General features: G+C 41.0%; 1 protein-coding gene across 1 annotated transcript; it reads left to right on the top strand.

Moving 5' to 3' along the window:
* Window positions 1-44: 44 nt before the first annotated feature.
* Window positions 45-19,014, top strand: CGAS (cyclic GMP-AMP synthase). The gene is made up of 5 exons (XM_079939754.1): window positions 45-1,985; window positions 6,101-6,320; window positions 7,545-7,787; window positions 14,898-15,000; window positions 17,879-19,014. The coding sequence occupies exons 1-5, from the start codon at window positions 1,362-1,364 to the stop codon at window positions 18,228-18,230; spliced, it is 1,542 nt and encodes a 513-aa protein (XP_079795880.1). The 5' UTR covers window positions 45-1,361; the 3' UTR covers window positions 18,231-19,014.
* The last annotated feature ends 565 nt before the right edge of the window (window positions 19,015-19,579 follow it).

Here is a 19,579-nt window from a genome sequence, read left to right as displayed (position 1 = left end):
CAGGCATACTCCTGCACATCCTGGAAGACAGCCCAAGTACACGTGCAGTTTTAAGGAAACGGCTTTCCACATTTCAACTTACATTTCCCTGAAATTGGTCTGCTTGACAACAAGTCTGATTACACAATAGTCCTCCTTCCATTTTACAAAAGAAAAACATCTCTTACATCACAGTTCAAAGAGAAGGACATAGGAAAATACTGGTTTCAAAGAAAACTTTTGAAAAGGTAATCAAGGCATTTTTGTCCATTGACAGATGAATGGAAAACAAAATGTGGTACATACGTACAATGAAATTATTCAGCCTTAAAAAGGAAGGCTGACACCTGCTCCAACATAGATAAACCTTGAGGACTTTATATTAAGTGAATAAGCCCATCACAAAAGGACAAATACTGTATGACTCCACTTACATGAGGTACCCAGAGTGTCAAATTCAGAGACAGAAAATAGAAGGGCTCTTACCAGAAGCCGGAGAGAGCAGGGGGAATGGGGTGTTATGGCTTAGTGGGTAGAGTTTCTGTTTTTCAAGATGAAGAGTTCTGAGATGGATAGTGGAGATGGTTTCACACAGAACTGTACACTTAAAAATGGTTAGGATGGTTAAAAAGAAAACTACCAGGCACGTTAAACCTAGGGGCTTCCTGTCAAATACGTATTTCTGTAAACGATTTGGCTTTAGACAGCGATACTTGAAAGCCTGTATTAAGATACTCTTGAATCACAACGCCAAAGCAGTATGGATTATTTAAAATGCACGTGCCATTTTTTGATGGGCTTTTGAGAACCAGTGGCTAAAACTCACCAATAGGAACTTCACAGTTTAAGATTGTGCGTGCTTTTACAAAATCAAATAATATGAAATATTTATTCCAATTATAGTCAATCCACATCTCATTCCATCTAGTAAAAATTTTATTTTCTATTTCCCTTTAATAAAAAAAATGCTTTATTTAAACTTACACTGAAAAAGTTTCTCTGTCAACTTCAATGTGCGAGAAGGTGTTATAGTTTCCCCCAAATTTTGTAGGCGCTACGCCGGCAAATGCGTCTGGCTTTCAAAGCTCGCGAAGGTGTTGTGCGCTGCCCTGGGTTGGGTTTTTGCGGTTCCCAAGCCGCCGGTACCGCTCCACGCGAAGGCGAGAAAGTGGGCGACTGCGGGAGCGCCGTGGGCCCGCCCCTCCGCGGCGGGGGCGTGGCTCCCCGTGGCCACCTGGCTCTGGGCTCTTCTTCCGCGAAGCGTTTGGTGAGTTCCCGCCAGATGTTGAAGTTTCACTTCCAATCGCCACTGCTGGCTCCTCCTCCCAAGGCCTTTTTCCGAAGCCGAGTCTTCTCCCTCTGGGGAGACGAGAGCGCCAGCAATGGCCCCGCGGCGCAGAAAGGCGACGGGAGCAGCTTCGGAGGCGGAAGCCGCCGCCCCCAGGGTCTCGGCGCCGCGTGTGAAGGGCGCCCCGACCGAGCCTAGAGAGTCCCCGGCCGTCCCTGAGGCCGCCCGGCCCAGCGCGCGGAGGTGCGGCCCCGCCAGGCCGTCGGGATCCCGGAGGGAGAAGAGCGGCCCGGAACCCCAGGAGAAGCGGCAGGTACGCGCGCGGGCCGCCCGCGCCGAGGACCGGGTGGAAGGTCCGCCTGCTCGGACCGAAGGGGTGATGCCTCCCGCGGCCCCGGGGCCGCCCCTTCCCAGGCGTGCATCTCGCCGCGAGGGCACCGCGCACTCCGCTCGGGAGCGGAGACCTCAGCCCGGGCCCACGAAGGTCCCCGGCCCGCTGGTCCCAGTCTCCAGTCTCGGGCGCGGGAAGGAGGCGCCCGGCGCCTGGAAGCCCCGGGCGGTATTGGACAAGTTGAGGCTGAGCCGCCAGGAAATCTCTGAGGCGGCGGAAGTAGTGAACAGGCTCACGGACCACCTGCTGCGGAGACTGCAGAGCTGTGAGTCCGAGTTCAAAGGCGTCGCGCTGCTGCACACCGGGAGCTACTACGAGCGCGTGAAGGTGAGCTGCGCCGCGCCTCCGCTGCAGTTCCCGCGGCTCATATCCACCTCCTACGCGCCCCTCACTTCCCTTCGGAAGTAACTCAGACTCGTGTTCTTTTGTGGTCTGTGACATAGCTGTTTTGTTTCGGCTTCCCATATAGATTGCAAGCTCCATTGTCACAGAACGTTTTGCACAACTTTGAACCCTTATACGGCTGCTCATTTTATTGCTATGGACTCAGTGATACTTGTTTAGCGCAGAAAGATGGTGTATGTATCGGTCTTTGGATCTTAAAACTCTTTTAGCACTGAAGACCACTCATATAATTCCATCTAAAGCTTCTTGAAAGCCAAGTGAGCAAAACTTGCATCAGACTAATCTGCCTGGAGCATGATTCTTACTACATAAATGTCGATCAGTTCTATTATGTGGAGGGTCCAAAGGGAAGAGAAAGTTATTAGTTAGAACTAGAGAACGAAAAGACAGAGAACGGTCTCCCATCAGAACCACTCTCCTTTTTATTTATTTATTTTTTAAAACTTTTTATTTCGTTTTGGAGTATAGTTGATTAACAATGTTGTGTTAGTTTCGGGAGTACAGAAAAGTGATTCAGTTATACATATACATGTATCTATTCTTTTTCAAATTCTTTTCCTGTTTAGGTTGTTACTTTATATTGAGCAGAGTTCCCTGTGCTATACAGTAGGTCCTTGTTGGTTATCCACTTTAAATATAGCAGTACCCCTCTCCTTTTGAAAATCAAGCTGATGGAAGGAAATTCAGTGAAATTTGTTTTATCTAAAACATGTATTGCTTTTAAAAAACTGGTTATAAAAGGTATATACGTGTTCATTGTAGAGTTGACCCACTGCCTGCTCTCAGTAGGTTCCCACAGCACAACAGTACCCCTGCTCCATACCTCTTTCCTCAGCCTCTCCCGTATTTGCCCCTGTTCCGTGTTGATGTCCCTGGAAATTTCAGAAAAGCATATAGAAGAACAGTATTATTCCTGTTTGTTTTATTCACCGTTATTTTGGTGTATTTTCTTCTGTTATGCATACACTTAAATTTCAAAGTTGGATTCCAAACTTTATAATTGGTAAAGGGATCGACAAAAGACACTTCTCATTAACTCTTTTACTTGGATTCATATTGACACATTTCCATTCATGTATTTTATTGTAATATTATCAAATTCTAGGTGAAAATCTGGAAGTTTTCTTGTAGAAATTCCCCGTGGGATTTCCAGTTTATAATGTTCTTTTTGTCCATCCCCAGCAGCTCACCCCTGCCTCCCTCTAAGCCACCATCATCTTTCACCCGAATTTTGCCTTTCCAATCTCCTTATTTGCCTTCTTATAATATCTCCACAGAGGCCAGAGTAAATTTTTAAAAATACAAAGCTAAAACCTGGCTTCTCAATGAACATGATGGAATAAAATCTGAACTCCTTTCCAGGATCTACAGGTCCTCGCAGAATCTGAGCCCCGGCCTCCGCTTCAACTTCATTTCATGTCACTCTTCCCCTTGTCCACATGGACTGATTTTTGTTCCTTGAGCTAAAATTTAAAAGACTTGACAATTCCAAGTTTGGAGGAGATGTGGAGCAACTGAAACTCCCTTGCATTAATGCTGGGAGGATAAATTGTTACTACCTCTTGAAAACTGACATTTTTTTCTAAAGTTCAAGATTTGCCTGTCCTGTGGTCCAACAGCCCCACTCCTGGGCACATATACAATAGCAACGGGTGCTCATGGCCGCCCAAAGGCATATGTAAGAATGCTCAGAACAACTTTGTAACAGTTAAACTCAGAACTATCTGTAGTAGTTAAAAACTGGAAACAACCCAAATACTCAACAACAGAATAAGTAAATCTATTTTGGTATATTCCATTAATTCAGTGGAATACTACACAGAATGAAAAAGAACAAACGACCACTATAGACAGAACGATATAGATGAATCTCACAGTGTTAAATGAAAGAAGTCAGGTATAAAGGGTACCTACTATATGATTCAGTTCCTGTTCCCAAACAGGCAAACCTAACCTATGGTATTAGAAGTTGGAGTTCTGGCTGCTCTTGGTGGAGGGTTTCTGGGCAGGAGTGGGAATGCTGCTGGGGATGGGAAAAGGGCAATTCAGGGTGCCCTCAAGGCTCACTGTCCTTACTGGGATTCAGCCATTTTTCTTTTTTTTTGCAGTACGCGGGCCTCTCACTGCTGTGGCCCCTCCCGTTGCGGAGCACAGGCTCTGGACGCGCAGGCTCAGCGGCCATGGCTCACGGTCCCAGCCGCTCCGCGGCATGTGGGATCTTCCCCGACCGGGGCACGAACCCGCGTCCCCTGCATCGGCAGGCGGACTCTCAACCACTGCGCCACCAGGGAAGCCCTCGACCATTTTTCTTGAATAAATCCTCCTTGGATTGTTGCATGCCTTTGGTTAATTTACAAAGACCTGAAAAAGTTGAATTTGACCTTTTCTGCCCACGTTCTTGTTACTTTTATGGAAAAGTGGATTTTCAGAGGCTTTTACTTCATCCCACTGATGGCACTTCACGTGTTTGTTTCACCCCCATAGTATGTCCTAGTCAGCTTGGGCTGCCATAGTAAAATATCATCGACTGAGTGGCTTAAACAACAGACATTTATTTTCTCATGGTTCTGGAGGCTGGAAGTCCATGATCAGGGTGCCAGAACGGTTAGGTTCTGGTGAGGGCTGTCGTCCTGGTTTGCAGATAGCCGCCTTCTCCCTGGGTCCTCGCTGTGTTTCTCAGAGCACGTGTGCAGAGACATAGCAACCAATCTCACTTCATCTAAGTCCACCAGTCCTATCAACTAGGACCCTACCCTCATGATCTCATTTAACCTTCATTATTTCCTAAAAGCCCTGTCTCCAGGTACAGTTACGTTGGGGGTTAGGGCTTCAATATATGAATTTTGAGAGGACACGGTTCACTGCACAGCACGGTACATCTCAGTTTGGACTAGCCACGTTCACATGGTCAAAAGACATAGGGCAGGGCTTCCCCGGTGGCGCAGTGGTTAAGAATCCGCCTGCCAATGCAGGGGACACGGGTTCAAGCCCTGGTCTGGGAAGATCCCACATGCCACGGAGCAACTAAACCCGCGCGCCACAACTACTGAGTCTGCGCTCTAGAGCCCGAGAGCCACAACTACTGAAGCCTGCGGGCCTAGAGCCCGTGCTCCACAACAAGAGAAGCCACCACAATGAGAAACCCGCGTACCACAACGAAGAGTAGCTGCCGCTCGCTGCAACTAGAGAAAGCCTGCGTGCAGCAACAAAGACCCAACGCAGCCAAAAATAAATAAATAAATAATTTTTTAAAAAAAAGACATAGGGCTACCAGATACTGTGTTGAATAGTACAGTCCAATAGCTGTACTTGAAGCATACTCCTAATGAGTAAAACACTTGTGCATTTTTAATATAGGAAAATAATCATTTATTATAATTGCTGTAATTATTATTGTGGTGATGAAGAAGATTCTTTGAAGTTCTTATTTATTTATTTATTTTTGGCCACGCTGCACGGCTCGTGGGATCTTAGCTCCCTGACCAGGGATGGAACCCATGCCCTTGGCAGTGAAAGCATGGAGTCCTAACCACTGGACCGCCAGGGAATTCCCTGAAGCTCTTAAAATGCTGTGGTTCAAAGACATTAATGTAGTTAGTGTATGACTTGGAGCTCATACTCATTTGGCTGACTGTTAGCTGTAAGGAGAGGGCCCTTGCTCAACTAGCCAGGAGGTAACTACACATATTTTTGAGACCAGTGACAGGGGGCTGGCTCAGTGTGTAGCTTGTAACTTAAAAGGTAGCACCTTAAATTTCTTTAATTTTATCAAGCTTTAATCTCAGGAAAAAACTGGTACAGATTTTTAAAGCTTGCATATTATTTTTAATTGTTTTTAAGAAAATGCATATAGAACCTACAAACTGAAGCCAATACTCTTCACCTAGCTCCCCTAGTCTCACTCCCAGAGGGTATAAATATTAGAAATCTTGCTTTTCATGGTAGGATTTTAAGTGGAAATTTTAAGGAAAAAAATGGTAGTTGGTTGGAAAATATTCACAAGCATACACATTGGTGCTATTTTTACTGTTTCTTAGATTTCTGCTCCTAATGAATTTGACGTTATGTTCAAACTGGAGGTCCCCCGAATTCAGCTAGAAGAATATTACAACAGTGGTGCTCATTACTTTGTGAAGTTCAAAAGAAATCCCAAAGGAAATCCTCTGGGTCAGTTTTTAGAAGGGGAAATATTATCAGCTTCTAAGATGCTGTCCAAGTTTAGGAAAATCATTAAGGAAGAAATTAAAAATATTGAAGGTAAGATCTTTGACTTTTGATTCTTAAAGATCTAATCATATCTACTAATTGCCTCTCCTGATCTTTCTTGATCTCCCTGCAGCAGACTGTTGACTACTACCTCCTAGAAACAACTCTTTGCTCTTAATTTTAGTCTACTATATTTTCTTGGTATTCTTCCTAAATGTTGATTGACTCTATTTTGTTTGTTTTTTTGGTTTTTTTTTTTTTTTTTTTTTGCAATGCATGCTTTGAAGGGAGTGAACTGGGAGAAGTGGTAGCAGTTGGGGACACGAACCCGTGTCCCCCGCATTGGCAGGCGGACTCTCAACCACTGCGCCACCAGGGAAGCCCTAACTCTGTACTCTTTGATGAACATCTTCCCACTTCTCCCACCTCCCCACCCCTGGTAACCTCCATTCTACAGTCTGCTTCTCTGTGTTTGACTTTCTTAGCTTCTCCATATAAATGAGGTCATGCACTTTGCTTAGCACAACGACCTCCAGGTTCATCCATATTGTCACAAATGGCAGGATTTCCTTCCTTGTTAAGGCTGAATAATATTCCATTGTCTATATATGCCACAACCTCTTTAACGATTCGTTCATCAGAGGACACCTAGGTTGTCTCAAGCATCTTGGCTGTTGTGAATAATGCTGCAGTGAACAGTGCTTGCTCCCTGGGTCCTGGTGCTCACTGCCTCTCTGTATGACACGCCTCCACCCTCCGGGCTGGGCTGTTGCTGTTTTGTTTTTTTCAGTTTGGCCGTGCCACACAGCTTGCAGGATCTTAGTTCCCCGACGAGGGCTTGAACCTGTGCCCTCGGCAGCAAAAGCGTGGAGTCCTAACCACTGGACCGCCAGGGAATTCCCGCTGAGGTCTTCTGAATCACCCCTCTCCTCCCTGCTGCTCATCTGGCCTCTTATGTAGGCTTCCCTCCAAACCCCTGTACACAAATTTAAATGAAAATTTAATCACAGCACTCCCAAACCCCAAAGTCTTTGGGGGCTACTCGTTTTATATACCAGACAGAATCTTGATAATATACCCCATAATGGGTATCATCAATAAATACTGGCTCAATGAGTAGAACACTACCTGTGGGGTCATTTTCTTCTTTAGAACTAATTTTCATCTTACACTTAGTACTTATGGATCTCCAGTTATAGCTATGTTATTTTCCCTGTGTTTTTAGAGAAAAGTGGAATGATAAGCCCTTTCTTCTTTATTAATATGTTTAAACAGATACAGATGTCATGGTGGAGAGGAAGAGAAGAGGGAGCCCTGCAGTAACACTTCTGGTTAGAAAACCTAAAGAAATATCTGTCGATATAATCCTGGCTTTGGAATCCAAAAGCAGCTGGCCTGCTAGCACCATGGAAGGCCTGCCCATCAGTAACTGGCTTGGAGCAAAAGTCAGGAACAGTTTAAGACGACAGCCATTTTACCTGGTACCCAAGCATGCAAAGGAAGGAAGTGGTTTTCAAGGTATCTTGACCATGAAGGTTAACTTAAAAGACGTCCATATAAAAGAGTCGTTAATGTTACATACTAGGGCAGTGAAAGATCAACTCGTGCTATTGGCATTTCAAGAGCCATTAGGCTAAACAGGCTACAGGATGGGAGTTTGGTGATAGATGGAATTGAAAAGGGCATAATTGTAATAGTAATATCAAGTACTCAGTTTTAAAATGTCTACTAGCCCATGTTTGACTGTTGTTTTTGTTTGTTTGTTTTTAATAAAGAAAAGCAAGTACTGGCCTTGGAGTCAGACTGCCCTGGATCTGAATCCTGAGGCTTCTTCCCTTACTAGCTGTGTGATCTGGGGCTAGTTATCGAGCCCTGCTAAACCTGTTTGCTCATCTGTATATGTTTTTATTACACTAAAAAATATACAGATTCCTTCAAACTTGTAATCATCCATAGTTTACTTTATCTAACATAGGAGATTGAATGTCAACTAAGTACAAGTATCGTTACACACAAAATAAACCTAGAAGGTATGTCTTTGCATTGAAGTTCATTTTCAGAATGATACTTTATGAGCATGGCAGGGACTGTATACACATTTCATCATATTTCTCAATACCTCATGTCAAAGCATAGATGCAGTAAGTGCTAAAATAGAAAAAAAATCAATAAAACTACAATATTCCCAGATATCTAAACTATCTACCCAGCATTTTAAATTTATTTAAATATTTTAAAAAGTTATTCATCAATTTCAATTTTGACATTCCAATCAATGAACATGCAAAGCTTTATTTAAAAAAAAATAATTCATACACTGTTGATGGAAGTGTAATACGGTACAATCCCTTTGAGAAAAGGTCTGGCAGTTTCTTAAAAGGTTAAACATATATCTTCCCTAATCCAGCATTAAGTCCATAACACATTTATATAAGAATATATGTACTAGCCCAAATCTGGAAATAGCCCAGAAGTCCATCAAAAGATAATGGATAAACAAACTGTAGTATATTCGTAAAATGGAATACTACTCAACAACAAAGAACAATGAACCACTGATAAGAGGATGGATGAATACTAAAAACATTAAGACAGGTGAAAGAAAACAGAAACAAAGGGTCCATACTGTATGATCTCAATTATAGTAAGTTCTAGAACAAGCAGAATTTATCTATGGTTTTTAAAAAATTAGAGCAGAGGTTGCCTGAGGTGCTGGGGGTTGATTAGGAAGGGACAGGAGAGAACTTTCTGGGGTGATGATAACTTTTTGATGGGGGTTTAAAAAGATCCCACATGCTGCAACTAAAAATCCTGCTTGCCTCAAGGAAGATCCCGCACACGGCAACAAAGAACACATGTGTGGCAGCAAAGAACCCACGTGCCACAGCTAAGACCCAACACAACCAAATAAATAAATGAAAGAAAACAAAAAACAAATGACACAGGTGTAGTCATTTGTCAAAACTCATCAAATGCTACATTTAAGGTGTGTGCATTTCACTGTTTGCAAATCTTACCTAAAAAATCACACACGCAAATAAATATTGAACTCCAGTTCATAATATTCATGCTGAAGTGTTTATGGGTAAAGTATTCTACTTAGTTCCACAACTTGTTTTATTTTTTAAATTTTTTAAACAAATATTTATTTATTTGGCTGCGTCAGGTCTTCACAGAATCTTTGTTGTGGCATGCAGGATCTTTGGCTGTGGTGCGCAGGCTCCAGAGCACACGGGCTCAGTAGTTGTGGTGTGTGGGCTTAGTTGCCTGGCGGCATGTGGGATCTTAACTCCCCGACCAGGGATCGAACCCGCATCCGCTGCATTGGACGGTGGATTCTTAACCACTGGACCACCAGGGAAGTCCCCATCCACAACTTGTTTCAAAATAACAGTTTTCTTAAAAAAAAAGAATTTATGGATGGATAGATAAATATGTGATAAAGCAAGTATAGCAAAACATTAATTGTAGAATGTAGGTGGTAGGCATGTGAATGTTTACTATAAAATTCTTTCAACTTTTTCTGTATATTTTTGAAGGATTTCAAAATACTAAGTTTAAACCCACTTGAAGAAATTCCTCCAGGTGGTTAAGCTACCCAACTCAGTATGCTTAAATTCATTGTTTTCATTATTGTTTCTAATTTTAGGTATTGGAATTAAATTTTAATTTAGCTTTGTTTCATAAATTTATAAAGCATTCACATGGTTCCAAAGTCAAAGCTACAGAAAAAAGTATTCTTAGGGAAACATAGCTTCCCTTTATGTTTCCTCTACACTCTTCTCTCCTTCTCTGATTGGAAGCCCTATAATTGTTTTCAGTTCACCTTTCATTTTTAAAAAGTATAAGTAAATACATATATATATATATATATTCATATGCAACACCCCCTCTTTAAAAAGTACTTTTCTATTTTCACTTAATAAGATATCTAGGTTATCACTCCATAGCTCTGTGTAGAGATAGCACTCGTTCCTTTTTTAAAAAAAATTCTATACTGTTTTTAAAGGTTACTTTCCATTTACAGTTACTACAAAATACTAGCTGTACTTCCCGTGTTGTACACTACACCCTTGTAGCCTATCTTATATCCAGTAGTTTGTATCTGCCCCTCCCCCACCACTGATTACCACTCATTTGTTCTCTATCTGTGAGTCGTCTTCTTTTTTGTCATCTTCACTAGTTTGTTTTATTTTTTAGATTCTACATGTAAATTACGTCATACAGTATTAGTCTTTCTCTGTCTGACTTATTTCACTTAGCATAATGCCCTCCACGTCCATCCATGTTGCTGCAAATGGCAAACTTTCGTTCTTTTTTTATGGCTGAGTAGTATTGCACTGTATATATATACCGCGTCTTCTTTATCCGTTCATCTGTTGATGGACACTTAGGTTGCTTCTGTATCTTGGCAATTGTGAATAATGCTGCTGTGAACATTGAGGTGCATGTATCTTTTCGAATTAGTGTTTTTGTTTTTTTTGAGCACCTATTCCTTTTTATAGTCTGTTTTTATAGCTGGTCAAGGAATAGTAAATCCATATCTAATTTTGCTGGTATTGCCAAAATCACCTCCAGACAGAATTCACCAATTTGCATTCCCACAGAAGTGTATGAGAGTACCCATTTCACCCTCAGCTTTAACAACAGAACTCATTAAACCCTTTGGAATTTTTGCCAATAATCCAAAAAGAGAGAAATGATACTTCAACATGGTTGTTTAAAATAAACTTTTAATTTTAGAATAGTTTAAGATTTGCAGAAAAGGTACAAAGATGATATAGAGAGTTGCTGTATACCGCATACCTATTTTCCATTATTAGCATCTTACATTAATATGACACATTCGTCATAATTAATGAACCAATATTGGTATAGTCTTGTTAATTAAAGTCCATACTTTACTCAGATTTCCTTGATTTTTACCTAATGTCCTTTTTCTGTTCCAAGATCCCATCTAGGATACCACATTGCATTTAGTTGTCACGTCTCCTCAGCCTCCTCTTGACTGTGACAGTTTCACAGTCTTGCCTTGTATTTGATGACCTTGATAGTTTTGAGGAGTACCAGTCAGATATTCTGTGGAACGTCCCTCGTTTGGCATGTGTCTCATGCTTTTCTTGTGGGTTAGACTGGAGTTCTGAGTTTGGTGGAGGAGGACCACAGAGTTGAAATGCCATTCTCATCATATTACATCAAGGGTACATCGTGAGTATGACTTAGCACTGCTGGTGTGGACCTCGATCACCTGGCTGAGGGAGTGTTTGCCAGGTTTCTCGACTGTTAATATCCTCTCTTTCCCCCTTTTCATACTGTGTTATTAGGAAGGAAGTCACTGTGCACAGCTCACACTTAAGCTCACCTCTTTATTTTTTTTTAAATTATTTATTTTTATTCGTTTGTGCCGGGTCTTAGTTGTGGCTCACGTGCTCCTTAGTTGCGGCATGCGAACTCTTAGTTGCGGCATGCATGTGGGATCTAGTTCCCTGAACAGGGATCAAACCCAGGCCCCCTGCATTGGGAGTGTGGAGTCTTAACCACTGTACCACCAGGGAAGTCCCTAAGCTCACCTCTTCAAGAGCAGAGTATTTACACAAATTATTTGATATTCTGCATTGGAGATTTATGTCTCTTCTCTCCCATTTTTTTTTGGTACACGGGCCTCTCACTGTTGTGGCCTCTCCCGTTGCGGAGCACAGGCTCCAGACGCGCAGGCTCAGCAGCCATGGCTCACGGGCCCAGCCGCTCCGCGGCATGTGGGATCCTCCCGGACCGGGGCACAATGCCCCTGCATCGGCAGGCGGACTCTCAACCACTGCGCCACCAGGGAAGCCCTCTTCTCTCCCATTTATTTATTTACTAAAATCATATCAGTATGGACTCATGGATATTTGTCTCGTATTTCGGGCTATAATTCAATACTGCTTTCATTTTGTTGCTTAAATTGTTCCAGCTTTGGCCTTGAGGAGCTCTTTCATTTGGCTCCTGTGTCCTTTTGACAAACGTCCCATAATTGTGGGTTTTGTTTCGTTTTCAGCACTAACTCACTTTCTGGTACTACAAGATGCTCCAGGCTCATCTTGTGTATTTCTTGCTTCAGTCCTAGAATCAGCCATTTCTCCAAGGAACCCAGTATCCTTTTATTGGAGAGTGTACTAGAGCCATGACCTGGGTGCTATGTGTGCTCTGCTGGAGTAGCAGAGGAACTACATGTATGATTACTAACCGCAGCATATGCACAGCTCTGTAGGTATTTCCACGTGTCACCACCTGTATCTGTTTTAAGTGGTACATGAATTCACACTGATGTCTCGAACTGTAATCCGTTATCACGTGGATCATTCTACCTTCTCTCCTTGCTCTCTGTAACCTCTCATCCCAACAGCGAGAAACCTGGCTCCCACCATCTGCCACCCACCTACTCCATTGTTCCTTGTTCAGTTCCAATCCACATGTATGGATGGTTCGGAATTGTAAATGCATTCCCCTGTGTGCACAGTGCATGTGTACAGTTCCTTTTGCCTTCAGTCTTACAGACCCCATTTCCAAAGTAACTTAGGTCAACACCTTTTGCCCCCGTGCCGTTCAGGGAGTTTGTGTCACACATTCGTAATACAGTTAGAGTCCCTTTTCGCAGTCTGCATTACTTCTTGAGATCCCTTGACCTTCTAAGTGACTTTTTAACAGTTTGTGTATGTTAAGGTTCACTCTCTGTGCCATGAAGTTCTGTTGGTTTTGACAAATGCATTGCATCGTGTATCTACCGTTACATGATACCAATAGTTTCACTTCCCTAAAAAGTCCCTGTGCTTCAGTTATTCAACCCTCTGCATCCCAAACCTCTGGCAACCGCTGACCTGTTTACCATCTCTATAGTTTGCCTTTTTCAGAATGGCATAAATGGATGTTGTACATGGATTTATACAGCAGCTATGAGCACACCTATCTCTGTGCCACCTTCCCCATATATTTATTGTCTGTATATTGTGTAGGCTTTAGTATACTCTTTATTCTGTCCCCCCAAAATCTTTGTCCTTGAGCTATACCATATTGTCATATATAATATGACTTTATAAGTCTTGATATCTGCTCTCCCACTTTGTCCTTCTTAAAGAGTGATTTAGATATTCTTGACCCTTTTATTTTCATAAAAATGCTGGTATCATCTTGTCAAGGTCTACAGAAACATTGTTTTTGGAGTTTTGATTGTGAGTGCGTTGACTCTATAGATGAATTTGGGGACACTTGATATATTTACAATAATGAGTCTTCTAATTCATGTGCAGGTGCACATCTCCATTTATTTAGATTTCCTCTAATACCTTCCAGTGAAGTTTTTTGTGGGTTTTGTGGTGGTTTTTTTTGTGGTACGCGGGCCTCTCACTGTTGTGCCCTCTCCCGTTGCGGAGCACAGACTCCGGACGCGCAGGCGCAGCGGCCATGGCTCACGGGCCCAGCCGCTCCGCGGCATGTGGGATCTTCCTGGACCGGGGCACGAACTCGTGTCCCCTGCATCGGCAGGCGGACTCTCAACCACTGCACCACCAGGGAAGCCCATCAGTGAAGTTTTTGAATTTTCTCCACAGAAAGTTTATATGTCTTTTGTTAGATTTACTCATAGACAATTGTAACTTTTTATTATGAAAAATTTTAAACCAATAGAAAAGTAGACTGAAGAATATATTGAACTCATGCATACCTGTCACCCAGCTTCTTTTGTATTTTCTACATATACAGTTATATCATCTATCAGTAATGACAGCTTTTATTTTTCCTTCTCTTAACTGTGCTTGCTAGGTTAGCCAATGCATGTTGAACAGAAATAGGGATAGCACACAGCCTGCCTTCCTGATTTCTAAGAAAAAACTTCTACATTTTACATTAGATTATCATGTTGCTGTTTTTTTTAATAATCTACCTGTTATTAGATCAAGTTTCCATCCACATTTAACTTACTGAGAGGTGTTTTCTTTTAATGATGAATGAATGTTAAATTTTATTAGCTGTACTTTCTGCTTCTGTTGAGTTGATCATTATGTTTTTCCCCTGTTCTGTTAATGTGACAGATTATATTGATTGATTTTTAAAATTATAAACCAATTTCTGATTAAAACAAGATAGTGATAGGATGGTCAGAGCTTAAAAGAGCTATCCATGGTTAAAACTTGGGGAGAAGGGGGAGATCATTCTATTCTTACATAAACTCGCAAAAAATAGAAAAAAAGGAAATATTCCCTGGTTCATTTTACGTGAATACCCAAACTTGCAAGGATGGTATAAAAGGATAAACAAAAAACTTCAATCAATCAATTCAAATTATTATTGAAACAAAACGTCAACAGACTGTATTTAGCAATATATGAAAAGTAATACGTCTCCCCATGGCTAAATGTATTAAGCCCCGAGTTCTCCCCCCAATTTTTTTTCTATCTTGGCACATTGTTTGCTTGTTCAAATCACTTGTTTTAATATGTAATCACATTATTTATCTGTTCACTTCTTTTGGTCTATCTCCCTCTAGAAATTTTTCAGGATGATATTTTAATGATGGAAATCGTTTAAATATTGTGTTGTTTATATTGTTTGTTTTTGGTAAAGTGCTTTTCTATTTTTCTTTTGGAAATTAAGAAGAAACATGGCGTCTGTCCTTCTCTCACATTGAAAAGGAAATTTTGAAAAATCACGGACAATCTAAAACATGCTGTGAAATTGATGGAGTGAAATGTTGCAGGTAACCTCCTTATTTTGTGAAATGACAGATTATCAATAGAATGCTTAGTTCTTTGTTGACTCCATAGTTTAAACCTGAAGATGATCATTGCTGGCTTGAGTCCTGAGGGCAGTGCATGGCTGGATTGACCTGGAGTATTAGAGTGTAAGAATGAAACCAAGGAAGCCAGGTCCAAGGGACTAAGGAAGAGTGTTGTTAGAAGGCAATGGTAGGACTTCCCTGGTGGTCCAGTGGTTAAGACGCTAAGCTCCCAACACAGGGGGCCCGGGTTTGATCCCTGGTCAGGGAACTAGATCCCGCATGCCACAACTAAGAGCCTGCATGCCACAACTAAAGGATCCCGCACGCGGCAACGAAGATCCCGCGTGCGTGCCACAACTAAGACCCAGCACAGCCAAACAAATAAATAATTAAAATTAAAATAAAAAAAGAAGGCAGTGCTGGGGAGCATAGTCCTGAGCCTGGATTATATGGATGTAGATGTATGAAAGTAGGACAGAGCGAAGGGTGTGAACACTAGTCATGACCAGCTGTGACAATTGGATTTGTCTTAGTGTTCTGGTTGCTTCAAGGTAATGAATATTAATGTTGCATAATGGGAGGAGACCAAAGGACCACTCTTATTGGATGCTGGTGCTTGCTTTGAGGTGGTTTGGCTGTGTTGAAGGCCAGGGACTGACCAGGTAAATTTGAAACAACACTGAGAGATGGGTAATTATTTTTCTTGGTAGCATAGACACCATAAAGAACTGAGCTTGAAAAGGAATCATTCATTTGAGTTCCTAAAGTTGTCTGGAATAAGGATCACAAAAGTTAAAAGGTTAAAACAAGAATGCCCAATGTGCAGGCACAGGAAGTTCTTTAAGGCTTCATATGCAGGCTTTGAAGCAAGCATTAGGAAAAATATATTGTTGATTAGGCTTAGTAATTTTATAAACGTTAAATTTTGTCAACTGCTAAACAACTGGATGATTAATGTAAACCAAAATAAGACAAAATCATTTTATAAAAATTAAAACAAGATTTTTCTAGGTACTAAATAACTGGGTAATATAAATATCTGCCGGTTTCATGCAGTTGAATTAATCCTGATAGAATAAAACATTTAAGCCAGGAACGGGGAAGAGGAAAGGAAAAAATAGGTTCTTGAAACTTTAAAGCATGTATTTGAAAAAATAATTAAGTTTTAGAATGACTCTGTAATTATATTATTTATATATACTGGGTTGGCCAAAAGGTTCGTTCAGTTTTTTCCGTAAGATGGCTCTGGTAGCACTTAGTTGTCTTTAACGTCATTTGAAACAATTTTGTTAGATTGTATTGACAGCTGTCATATCAATGTGCATTTAAAAGAAAGCTTATCAAAGTCGGTGAATTTTTGTGTATCCATTTTAATATCGAAGATGGAAGGAAAAAAGCAACATTTTTGGCATATCATCCTTTATTATTTCAAGAAAGGTAAAAACGCAACCGTGAAACGCAAAAAAAGATTTGTGCAGTGTGTGGAGAAGGTGCTGTGACTGATCGAACATGTCAGTAGTGGTTTGCGAAGTTTCATGCTGGAGATTTCTCGCTGGACAATGCTCCACAGTTGGGTAGACTAGTTGAAGTTGATAGCGATCAAATCAAGACATTAATTGAGAACAATGAACGTTATACCACGCAGGAGATAGCCGACATGCTCAAAATATCCAAATCAAACATTGAAAATCATTTGCACCAGCTTGGTTATGTTCACTGCTTTGGTGTTTAACTTATGGGTTCCACATAAGTTAAGTGAAAAAACCTTCTTGACCATATTTCCGCATGCGATTCTCTATTGAAATGTAACGAAAACGTTCCGTTTTTAAAACAAATTTGTGACGGGTGATGAAAAGTGGATACTGTACAATAATGTGGAATGGAGGAGATCGTGGGGCAAGCAAAGTGAACCACCACCAACCACACCAAAGGCTGGTCTTCATCCAAAGAAGGTGATGTTGTGTATATGGTGGGATTAGAACAGAGTCCCCTATTATGAGCTCCTTCTGGAAAACCAAACAATTCCAACAGTACAGCTCCCAATTACACCAACTGAAAGTAGCACTGACGAAAAGCGTCCAGAATTAGTCAACAGAAAATGCATAATCTTCCATCAGGATAATGCAAGACCTCATTTTTCTTTTTTTTTTTTTTTTTGCGGTACGCGGGCCTCTCACTGTTGTGGCCTCTCCCGCTGCAGAGCACAGGCTCCAGACGCACAGGCTCAGCGGCCATGGCCCACGGGCCCAGCTGCTCCGCGGCACGTGGGATCCTCCCGGACCGGGGCACGAACCTGTGTCCCCTGCATCAGCAGGCGGACTCTCAACCACTGCGCCACCAGGGAAGCCCAAGACCTCATATTTCTTTGAGGCGAAAACTGTTACGGCTTGGCTGGGAAGTTCTGATTCATCCGCCGTATTCAGCAGACATTGCACCTGCGGATTTCCATTTATTTCGGTCTTTACAAAATTCTCTTAATGGAAAAAATTTCGATTCCCTGGAAGACTGTGACAGTTCTGGGACCTGGAACAGTTCTCTGCTCAAAAAGATAAAAAGTTTTGGGAAGATGGAATTACGAAGTTGCCTGAAAAATGGCAGAAGGTAGTGGAGCAAAACAGTGAATACGTTGTTCAATAAAGTTCTTGGTGAAAACGAAAAATGTGTCTTTTACTTAAAAACCAAAGGAACTTTTTGGCCAACCCAATATCTTTATTGTTTTCTGTATCTATATGTATTATAATATCTGTATTGTTTGCTATATCTCTTATGTTTTTCCTGTAAGATACCTAAAGTTCTTTGTGGAATGAAACAGGTTGTAAAGAAGTAAAAATAAATGGTTTTCTTTTTTATTCAACAGGAAAGAGTGTTTAAAACTAATGAAATATCTTTTAGAACAACTGAAAAAAAAGTTTGGAAACCGAAAGGAACTGGATAAGTTCTGTTCTTATCATGTGAAAACTGCCTTCTTTCACGTCTGTACCCAGGACCCAGATGACAGTCAGTGGCACTCCAAGGATTTGGAGCTCTGCTTTGATAACTGTGTGACATACTTTCTTCAGTGCCTCAAGACAGAACAACTTGAGCATTATTTCATTCCTGAAGTCAATCTCTTCTCTCGAGACCATATTGACAAGCTAAGTAAAGAATTTCTGTCAAAGCAAATTGAATATGAAAGAAACAATGGATTTCCAGTTTTTGGTGAATTTTGAAATTATATTTTTAAAAAGAATCAAGAACTAGAGTGACTTTATAATCATTGAAATGCATCACAGCAATGATTGACTAAAATGATTATTCAGCTCTCTGTTTCTCTTCATAAACTCTAATCAATATAAAAGGATGGATTATCCTAGGAAACAGATTATTCAAGGAATAAGAAGCAAAGGAGTATTTAAAATATAAAAGCTTTACCAGAGTGTCATGAAAAGAAGGACAAAATACATATCACCTCAATTAAAGTCATCAAGCACTGACTGAACACCACCTCTCACCTAGCACAGATGTGTGGAAGGAGGCAAGGTCATTGCCTCCACGAACTGGTAGGTTTTGTTTAACATACAAATATGTTTGGAAGCCATGTCCTGTCCTATGTGTTAGGATAGGTAAGAAGGAAATGAAAAAATAGGTTCTGTGTGTCCTGGGAAATTCTTAATCTTTCATAGAAAAATATAGGATACTTTTCTACACATGGCTAAATATAAAACATAACTTACTTTCTTTTAAGTAATACTTTTATATGTATTTCTGAAAAGGCAATACACACATGGTACAAAACTCAAAGAAAAGGGTATGGGATAAAATGCCATCCTCTCTCCTCTGCACTTAGGCAGCATTCAACTTGAGGCAGTTGCTGTCTGTTAACTTTTTCCTATTCAGATATTTTGCACATTTTCTTACTGGCTTTTTTTTTATTGTTTTCTCATTGTCATTTTGTTGTCATTCTCATATCATGAATAACTTCTGTGTAGACTGTCTACACCAATTTTTGTGTCTTCTAGTGCGGAAGGTTTTAAAATTAAAATATTGAATGTATCAGTCTTCTTTATGCTTGTGCCTTTTTTGTTATCTTCAACAAGCTAATGTGTTTGAACGTACTAAAAGTTGGACATTTGGAGGAGAGTTTTGGGGACAGTGTATGATAAATAAATAGAAACTTAGGCAAAGAAAAAAATCCAAGCTACTTTTAACTCCAGGAAAAAATGAATGTGTGCAAGAAAACTAATCATAGTCTAATTTGAGAATATTACTCAACTGTAAGTATTTGTGAATTCAAAGTAATATTATAACTATTGACTATTAACCTTATCAGGATTATGAATAGTTACATGGAGAGGATAGGGCCTGAGTGCTTGTGAGTGACGGTGGTAGAGGGGGTTGGACTATATTCGTTTCCTACTGCTGTATAACAACTCACCACAAACTTCGTGGCTTAAAACAGTACACACTTATTATCTCACAGTTTCTGTGGATCAGGATTCTGGGCATGGTTCTGCACAGGGTCTCACAGGGCTTCAGTCAAGGTGTCAGTTGGGGCTGCAGTCTTATCTGAGGCTTGACT

This window comes from Stenella coeruleoalba (assembly GCF_951394435.1).
Source record: "Stenella coeruleoalba genome assembly, chromosome: 12".
NCBI classification, from domain to species: domain Eukaryota; kingdom Metazoa; phylum Chordata; class Mammalia; order Artiodactyla; family Delphinidae; genus Stenella; species Stenella coeruleoalba.
This window is presented reverse-complemented; position numbering and strand designations above follow the sequence as displayed.

Bases quoted from the DNA above. Each gene is read 5' to 3' on its own strand.
- CGAS (XM_079939754.1), top strand. From the start codon at position 1,362: ATGGCCCCGCGGCGCAGAAAGGCGACGGGAGCAGCTTCGGAGGCGGAA. The intron at 7,788-14,897 runs GTATCTTGACCA...TTGGAAATTAAG, and splicing joins GGAAGGAAGTGGTTTTCAAG to AAGAAACATGGCGTCTGTCC. The intron at 15,001-17,878 runs GTAACCTCCTTA...TTTATTCAACAG, and splicing joins GATGGAGTGAAATGTTGCAG to GAAAGAGTGTTTAAAACTAA.